The 10,000-nt window shown below is 49.7% G+C and overlaps 1 protein-coding gene across 9 annotated transcripts in view; it reads right to left on the minus strand.

The window, feature by feature from the left end:
• Positions 1-4,069, minus strand: part of sbf1 (SET binding factor 1) — a 72,144-nt gene extending 68,075 nt beyond the window's left edge. For all 9 annotated transcript variants that reach the window (XM_060048548.1, XM_060048547.1, XM_060048553.1 and 6 more), the window contains exon 1: positions 3,835-4,069. In XM_060048548.1, the coding sequence (XP_059904531.1) occupies positions 3,835-3,889 (55 nt within the window). In that variant the 5' untranslated portion in view covers positions 3,890-4,069. The remainder of the gene's footprint in view (positions 1-3,834) is intronic.
• Positions 4,070-10,000: the final 5,931 nt, after the last annotated feature.

Here is a 10,000-nt window from a genome sequence, read left to right on the forward strand (position 1 = left end):
TGCAAGGCGGACAGATGGGGCCAGAATGGAGCCCTGTGTGTGTGTGTGTGTGTGTGTGTGTGTGTGTGTGTGGTGTGTGTGTGTGTGTGTGTGTGTGTGTGGTGTGTGTGTGTGTGTGTGTGTGTGTGTGTGTGTGTGTGTGTGTGTGTGTGTGTGTGTGTGTGTGTGTGTGCACTTCAATGGAGCTCTTTGCACAAAAGTGTACACACCCTACAGACATTCACACACGCACACCACTGACAGAGGGACAATCTGGATTCTCGCTCTCAATAAATCTCCCTTGGGTCTCCAACCCCCCCCCCTCCCTCCTCCCTCCTCCTCCTCCTCTCCCTCTCCCTCTCTCCACTTCCTGTTTGGACGCGGACGGCGTATCCCAAGTTCTCGACACAGCGGAGGGCGGCTGTCAAAACACAGCAGCCGTCGGTGGCGCAGCTTCAACCAGAAGAGCCTCGCTGAAGCGGCCCCGCAACCAAGGGCCCTGCTGCAGTGGCCCCACCAAGGCCCTGCATCCAGGGCCCCACCACGGCCACACCAAGGCCCTGCATCCACGCCCCCTTTATGGACTGCATCGTCTATAGCGCATTTTGTAAACAGAGGCCACCCAAAGCGCTTTACAACATTTCCTTCGCCCATTCATACACACATTCAAACACCGACGGCGACGTCAGCAGCCAGCTGGACAGGAGCAGTCAGGGTTAGGTGCCATGCTCAGGGACACCTCGACACTCTAGCTAAGTTGTGGGGGAGCCGGGGATCGAACCAGCAACCCTGGGGTTGCCACCAGCCAACCCGCCCCTACCCCTGACTGAGCTGATGCCGCCCTTTACGGGCCTAATGCAGTGGCCCCCCGACCGGTCCCTACGACGGGCCCTGGTTCCCCCCGCCGCCACCAGAGACAGCCTGCCTCTGCTCCCAGGTAGATCCAGCACACCGATAGCCCCGAACGCCGACGGCCGTCGTCTGGGCCACCCGACGCCTAGGTGACGGGAAGACGGCGGACGGACGGAAACATTTTTGAGACCTAAACCGCGGTCCTTTCTCGGGCCCTTAGTGTCCGAGCCAACAAGCGAACAAGCGACCGAGGGAACACAGCATCGCGGACGACAGCAGCAGCGACAGCAGCAGCGGCAGCAGCGGCCTAATTAGAGAGAGGGTAGCAAATAGCTCTTTGCACCCCGCTCATAAAACACTGGGGACCTTTGTCCGCCCGGACACTGCTCAGCGAGACGCCACAACGCACAAGACAGGACAGACTGTGCCGCTGTGTCTCCGCCTCCACACCCGCTCAGTGGCCCCGGGACAGCAGCGCCGGTGACAGTGCAGTCACACACACACACACACACACACCTCCGTGCGAAAAGCGCTCGCTAGTCACGGGATGCAGCGAGTACTTTCTGACCTGGAGGGAAACGCAAACCCGCGAGAAGAAACCGAATTCCCGACCGGTTCGGTGACTTGATTGTTTCGCTACTTTTATTCAGTGAATCGATTTGGGGGGGGGGGGGGGGGGGGGAGGGGTTGAAAGAAAGAGAAGTTGGCTTCTGTTTGCTCCGACACCAAAGGCAAGGCCTGAAAACCAGGTTGTCAACAATGCAAATGACGATCTGGTAAATGGTAAATAGACTGCATTTATGCAGCGCTTTTCTAACAAGCGGCCACTCAAAGAGCATTACAACACTGCCTCGCATTCACCATCTCATACACAAATTCACAAAAACGACAGCGGAGTTGACAGTCACGCAAGGCGACAGCCAGCTCATCAGGAGCAGTTAGGGGTAAGAGTTCTCGCTCAGTGACACCTCGACAATTACCTAGGACTAGGAGGAGCCGGGATCGAACTAGCAACCTTCCGGTTACCAGCCAGCCCGCTCTCCATCCTGAGCCACATGCCGCCCCCCGATCTGCTGCTTTCCTCCACTTACCATCGGCACCACAGCCGTTCAGAGAGCCATGCTCACTACCAGAGCCTGCCTGCTCCTTCCTGTAATGGGCTTTAAGCTCAGCGCCTGCAGCCCGCGGAACCGAAACCACGCTCCGACTGAAATCATTACTGCCACGCTAATGGGCCTTCCAGAACGCCTGTAAAGCCTTTCAGGGTGGATACACAACCACAACGACCACACACACACACACACAGGCACACACACATATACACACACACCATCTCCAATTGGTCTTGATGAGGGCGTGTCAGAGCTGTTGACGAGGCTTGGGGAAGGCCTCAGTGTGAAGGGGGGGGGGATGAGAGCTGGCACAATCGATCCCATTCGGTCCACTTAGGAAATGATGCGTTGTGGTGCCTCAAACTAATGACTCTCCTGCTACATCAAGACGATGAAGCCGGGCCCGGTGATGTAATTGCACAGAGTAGAAGGTAAAAGGCTAATAGAAATGGGCCACAAATACATATCTTGAATACTTTACAATTATGCCTATAAAAAGGCCCGCCTGGCCTCAAGTCGTTCCTATTGTAGACAGTGTGTGTGTGTTGTGCTGGTACATTGGGTGAACTACAACAATCATCTTCATCTTCATGCGTGTGTGTTTTACAAGAGAGGGTCGACCCGGTCCGAGACACACAAACACTTTAATGTCTGGCTCCCAGATGCGTTTTACGGGCCTGCTCTGCGTTCTGCACAGAACAGGAAGAGGTGATTTTTGCAGTGCTTGCAACGTCAACGTTATAACATCCTGCCACCGGCCCCAAGTAGTATATCTTCAAACGACAGGCACACAAAATACGAATAGCCACAGTGCGTAGTGTAGCTGGACCACGTCGCGCTAAAAGCCTCGCACACATTGCTTTTAGCGGCCCATGTCTCGTTACGATTTGCCTGTTCTGAATTATTCATGTTGCAAAAACCAGATTCTATAAATAAGACACTCCACGTTACAAGTTCTCGACTCGCAACATGCCTTCATTGGATGAGGAGAAGCTGAATATTTCATGATTATCGGGTCATTATACTGCACGGATCTAGGCCAAGGCACGAACGAAAGAATGGAGGATTTGGGGGTGGGGGGGGGGGCGTCAGTTAACGGTCCATACTCCCCCCCGTCCCAACAACTAGGGAGACAACAGAGGGAGGACAGGGGGGGCTCCTCGCTCCATGGCCGTTATGGCTCTGGGAGGGGCGAAGCCATCTGGGTTAATCCACACAAAACAAAGAATTCAATCACCCATTGGAATGGAGTCGGGAAACGGTTCGCACTACGACAAAGTGCAAAGTGTTACGGGAGAAATTCAACAAGCGTTGGTTGAGCCACGTCAGTGTGGCTGTCCCTCTGTGTTACACTCTGGATCCTGCAAAGCACAACTGCCCCGAAAGCGTTTCTTTGCAGCAGCTTAGATCAGTCAACTTTAAAATCTCCCCCCTAAACGACAGCTATTGCAAAACCGCAAAAGCGATCACTCTCAACGACCACGGCCTAAAGTTCATTTTAGACACCATATCTGCACCAACCCAATTCCAAAAATCAATGCTAGCACTGTCCCGTCCAACTGACACTAAACCAACGTGCCTCGCAGTTCAGACCTTTTGCATGTTGTGTTGCCAACCCCACATCACAACTACGCCTAAGAAACCGGCCTTTTTTATTCATTTCCCCCCAGCGACGTCTGACACCCGGCTGACATGCTAACGCCTAAGTACACTAATCCCCGTGAGGCCCACGCATCCGCGGCCTGTCGTAACGCCGCGCCCGGGCTGTAACTCCGGGGCAGCGGGCTGAGTGTTCCACCCCGGGCCGGCCCGTCCCCCGCCTCCTGTTTACCAGGGGCTGATCCGCGGCTAATACACGGCTAGCTTGGAGAGGCTAACACAAGCAACCCACCTCGTTTATCGAGGTCGTAGCCGACCACAACGAAGTAGTCAGCAAGCCGGGTCATCTTGGAGTTCAAGGCGACAGGGCTCTCTGGTTAAATCCTTTGGTTTTTCCGTCAATATTCCATTTAGGTCCTGCCGGCGGGAGACACATCACGGGCGACGGTAGCATCCTTCCTGTAGCTGTATCCCGCCGCCATACTGCCGATCTGCCTGGCCCTGACAGCGACGTGCGACGAGTCTGCGCAGTAGGGCTCAGGGAGGGGCGCATGGCAGGAATGTCCCACAGCGGTCCATGTAGTCAGAATCAGAATCAGAATTACTTTGATTACAACTTATTGTACAAGTACACAAGAGTACAATGCGTGGTTCCTCAACCGCCACATGGCAGCAACAATACAAGATAAAAAAATAAAAAATAAAAATATGTAGAAATATAAAATATGTAAAATAGGCATAGATCACAATAATAAATGATAGTAATAAAAATAAAATAAATGTAGTAATAAGAGAAACTAAAACAGCGGTAATAAGTTATTAATCAGTAATAATCAGTAAAGAAGTGTAGTAAGAAGCGTGAAGTGTAGGGTAAAGTGTAAGTGTAAAGTGTTCAAGTGGAAGTTGTATCAGCAACGGTTGATTCTAGTGCAAGTATCACTCTTTCATGCTCAAGTAAACGTTGAATGTTCCTAGGCCTCGTTATATGCATAAGCATGGTTATCATTGTGTATAACTTATGAACACACGACAGGAGAGATACTTTAGAGAGGGAAGCATGCGGGTAGCCAAAGCAACGCATACCTATCTGGTAGCACGACTCTGATTGGAGATAAACATTCTCAGTGAGCAAATAAAAAAAGTGAATAATAACAATAAATTATAGTATTTTTTTATATAGTATATATATAATATGCATATAATGTAGAACTTAATGTTTATTAAGTTATGTAAAAAAATATTTATTTTTGAAACGCTTTGACAGAAATCGTTACTTAGCATTGTTGTTGCATTTCTGCGTTGTTTATTTGTGTGCTTACAACATTGAATTGCGGTGGATTACAACGTAGTATGTAGTCCACCCTTTAACGTGACAGGATGATATGACTCAAAGGCTGCTCGTCACTCCTGCGCTGTCCTGACGGCCAGAGTGAGATAACCTCACTGTGGGAGAGTGAGGTTGGAGTGAGGTTAGAGGAAGGAGGCATGAGCACATTTACCCCCCGGACATCCCGACAAAACACGCCACTGCCGTCCTTTCAGAGATGGAGTCACCGTCCTTGGTTCTCCCGAGCAACGTCATGTCCCCAGAGGGGGGTGGGGGGGATGGGGGGGGTCAACACTTCCCCCCTCCAAGACCCTTGACCTGTAAACAGGACAACAACAAGCGTTGTTTGTAACCTAGGAGTGACATTTCTATGAACGCTTTCTACTCTCTTGCGCAATCATAGATAGACAGCCAGGTCCATGGGGGAAATAAACTGACCTCTGATCGTTTAATTAACACAATGAGGTGACTCCATGTGTCTCTAGAGAGACAAAATCTTCAATGGCCTTTCGTGTAATCAGTGCTGTTTTTCTGGGAGGCGCTGTTGAGGTTTTGGTGCTGGGCTTCTTAGTGGGTTAACCTTGAACTCCCCATGACACACATGATCAGTGTCTGGGGAGAGAGAGGGAGAGGGAAAGAGAGAGTGTGAGAGAGAGAGAGAGAGAGAGAGAGGAGAGAGAGAGAGAGAGAGAGAGAGAGAGAGAGAGAGAGAGAGAGAGAGAGAGAGAGAGAGAGAGAGAGAGAGAAGAGAGAGAGAGAGAGAGAGAGAGAGAGAGAGAGTTAAAGAGAGAGAGAGAGAGAGAGAGGAGAGAGAGAGAGAGGAGAGAGAGAGTTAAGAGAGAGAGAGAGAGAAGTTAAAGAGAGAGAGAGAGAGAGTTAAAGAGAGAGAGAGAGAGAGTTAAAGAGAGAGAGAGAGGAGTAAGAGAGAGAGACAGAGAGTTAAAGAAGAGAGAGAGAGAGAGGGAGACACACACAGAGAGAGAGACATTAGAACAGTCTGAAGCCCCTTGCATAACACTGGTAGACGATATCCTAGGACGATATCCAATCGTAATTAAAATTCAGAAGAGAGCCCTAAATTTTATAACCACCTTAAGGAAAGCGACAGCAACACACTCCACAACAAGGCTCTCACCCACAGAGAGTTACACTCAGAAAAGTGTCCCCTTAGCCAGCTTGTCCTGGTACTCTGTCCAACACACAACAACCAACACATCAGGCAAAACCAAATTATACGAAAACAAAAGGAAAAGTATTTGGCACATTGGAAAGAGTCCACCAAAACCGGAGTAAATTGGCCTGCTATTTGTCCCTTAAAAGAGACTTACACTGTGGCAGAATACCTGACCACCGTGGACCGACCCAAATACCGAGGAAATCCTTGACCAGATACAGACTCAGCGAACACATCCTGGCCCTCGAGAAGGGACGCCACAGACAGACCTGGCTCCCAAGAGAAGACAGACTGTTCTTCCACTGCACACACAGAACTGCACTACCTGACTTCCTCGCCAGTCATACGAAGACATCAGGAATACACATTTCCCACGGATTACAAAGGCATGCAAGGACTTCAAGGACACTCCAGATGCTCACAAACTGCCATTCCTGTTGGGAGAAATACAATAATGTGCGAAACGCAGCAGCAAGATTCGTCTCCACCTGAGAAGGACCTCAAACTCCCCATAGACTTAGCTTTTTTTGAATTTAAATTTAATTTAATTGAGAGAGAGAGAGAGAGAGAGAGAGAGAGAGAGAGAAGAGAGAGAGAGAGAGAGAGAGAGAGAGAGAGAGAGAGAGAGAGAGAGAGAGAGAGAGAGAGAGAGAGACACACACACACACACACACACACACACACACACACACACACACACACACACACACACACACAGGGGAGAGAGAGATGGGGGAGAGATAAAAAAGAGAGTGAGAGAGATAAAGAGAGAGACAGAGAGACAGGGGGGATAGAGAGAGACAGAGAGAGAGAGACACACACAGGGGGATAAGAGAGAGAGAGAGAGAGAGAGAGAGAGAGAGAGAGAGAGAGAGAGAGAGAGAGAGAGAGAGAGAGAGAGAGGAGAGGGAGAGGAGAGAGAGAGAGGAGAGGGAGAGAGAGAGAGAGAGAGAGAGAGAGAGAGAGAGAGAGAGAGAGAGAGACACACACACACACACACACACACACACACACACACACAGGGGAGAGAGAGATGGGGAGAGATACAAAGAGAGAGTGAGAGAGATAAAGAGAGAGACAGAGAGAGAGAGACAGGGGGGGATAGAGAGAGACAGAGAGAGAGAGACACACACAGGGGGATAGAGAGAGAGAGAGAGAGGGAGAGAGAGAGAGAGAGAGAGAGAGAGAGAGAGAGAGAGAGAGAGAGAGAGAGAGAGAGAGAGAGAGAGAGAGAGACACAGAGAGACAGGGAGAGAGACACACAGAGAGACAGGGAGAGAGACACACACACACAGGGAGGGGCGAGAGCGTTATAGGGTAGGAGCAGTGCAATCTCTTCCGACTCTAAATAATAAACAGCTGAAGGAGTGGATGGGACCGGGGAAGCAGCACAAGCAGGGGAGAGCAGGCCCTCCATCTTGTCACTGATTCGATGGGAGACGTTTTGAACCTCAGCCCACTCGGAGCACAGAAAGCCACAAACCCGACCGGATGACTGAACCATGTGACTTCCTGTTCGCTCGCAGAGAGACAGGAAGTGGTTTGAGGGGGCTCCTGCATCCGTCGCTCTTCCTGGATCATCCGGCCTTCGATTGCTTTCCCTTTTCAGGTAGTGATAACCTGAGAACATGCTTGATTGATTGAGTAGGAACTGCAACTGGTAGTTTCATTTCCTTATACTTGAGAGATCAAGATACAGTGGTGGGTTGGTGTGTACCTCCAGAGCAAACAAACTGGTTTTACCCGATTTATAAAAAGATATGCAGATTAGCCTAATTCAAATCCGCGTCCTTCTCTTGCATTTCTTTGTTATTGAAACTAGACACCGTAAATCCCCGCCGAGGTAACAGGAACAGGCTAAGACTCTTGTTTACAGTAAACCGCATCTGCCTGAAATGTAACTCATCCGGATTATACTGATAACACCCAGGAGAGAAGAGCAAACCAGTCTGATTCAGGGCTATGTGGGCCACCCAACAAAGCACTAATAGTCTCACCGGGTCAGACGTGGTAGCTCCCAAAGTGTGGCTCGGTGACCCAATTACACGATGCACCCGATTCCGGTTCCTTTCTTAACGCACACACCTGTGTGTCTTGTCTGTTTTAACTGATAATTTGACTGAAAAGGGACAAACTGTAGTGGAATAATATATAGAGAAAGGAGCATTGCTTGTATTACGGCGCAAATGGCCTGAACGCGGAGTTACTACAGTTAGGTCACGATATGAATGAAGTGTAGGAACCCAGGAGTAATGTGTCTCTCCATAATCAATGCGTTAGACAAATGAGGTTTTTGCCATATTTGGGCATGATAGTAAGTTCATTGGTGGACTAGTTAGTATTCAGAAGATGAAAGCCTCGCGTTGGGGCCTTTTCTACCCTAACAGGAAGTGACACACAGAGCTCATGACAGAAAGATCATGGTGTGTGTGTGTGTGTGTGTGTGTTTGTGTATGTGTGTATCTGTGTGTGTGTGTGTGTGTGTGTGTGTGTGTGTGTGTGTGTGTGTGTGTGTGTGTGTGTGTGTGTGTGTGTGTGTGTGTGTGTGTGTGTATCTGTGTGTGTGTGTGTGTGTGTGTGTGTGTGTGTGTGTGTGTGTGTGTGTGTGTGTGTGTGTGTGTGTGTGTGTGTGTGTCAGTTTGTCGAGGCGGGGGCACATTATGGAAAGTTACCTCATTTTGTTGACTTATTTGTTAAGGGTTTTGCTGTAACCAATACCAGGTTGTTGTAACAGTGTTGTAACAATTTAGACTGGGCTACGATCAGGTCATGTTAAACCGATCCAAACCTGTCCTGTAGCTCAACCCATGACCTGTCCTCGAGTCAAGTGTGAGGAGGCCAAAAATAGACTAAAAGACCAAAGATAAGACAAAATATATATAATACATCACACATCACAGGGATACCTCCGGCAACTGCCTCTCATAATTGTACGCTCGTTAAAAGATACAAGGTGGGGCAGGTGAGCAGAAAGAGAGCCTAAGAGAGCAAGAATCTGAAACAAAAGCAAAGAATCCCTCTCTGCTCCCTCCCTCCCTCCCTCCCTCCCTCCCTCCCTCCCTCCCTCCCTCCCTCCCTCCCTCCCTCCCTCCCTCCCTCCCTCCCAGTAAGCTTCAGCCATTGAGAAGGCTTCAATTCCACAGACCTGGGATGGACAGACAAGATGAAATCTCTGGACCAATCAGGGAAGAGACGCCCCGATTGGTCAACGCTAGCCAAGAGTTTTCTAAAATCGAACGTGGCTCAAACAGAGGCCCGGACGTTTTCTCACAGTGCATTTCCACCACTAAGAGCTGATGGCTTGCGGGGCCCAGACCAAGGAACTCAAGCCTCTAGGGGGCCCCCTCTAATCTTTAGTAAAAAAAAAAGAAAAACGTTTTTTTCAAAAAATGCATTAATATTAAAGTACCAAACTGTTGTTCGGTGCAAGGGTATACACAGAAAATATTGCCGAAAACGTGCGTTCAAAAGGACTTCCGGAAGCTTGTTTGAGTAGGCCTGTAGGCCTGTAGGCCTGCAGGCCTGCGCGGATGAGTGGTGCGTGACAGCGCCTCCTTGGTAGGTGAATGAACCGCACGGCTGACCGCAGCGCACGCTTCGAATGATGCAAGACTGACCAAAAAAAAAGGAAACACAGAGCAGGTGCACTGCGACGAAAAAGAAACCAGAAGACAGATGCAAACACTGGTTGTGTCCCGCAGCGCGGTCGTGGGTTAGTTAGTTTCTATTCACTACGTCGGGTTAGGGTTAGGGTTATACAAATATAAATATGACACGCGGCAAGCCTGTAACGAGAGAGGCCATAGGCCTGCGGTCTCCGTGCCAGGGCTGCTTGTTTTTTTTATTTGTTTTTTTCAATTTACGGGCCCTTTGTCAGACCCGGGCCCCGGAGCACTTTTCTTTTCTCATAAACAAGTCTCTTAGAACAGGCCTAGAATTACCACAAGCCATCGCTAT

This window comes from Gadus macrocephalus, chromosome 4 (assembly GCF_031168955.1).
Source record: "Gadus macrocephalus chromosome 4, ASM3116895v1".
NCBI lineage: Eukaryota > Metazoa > Chordata > Actinopteri > Gadiformes > Gadidae > Gadus > Gadus macrocephalus.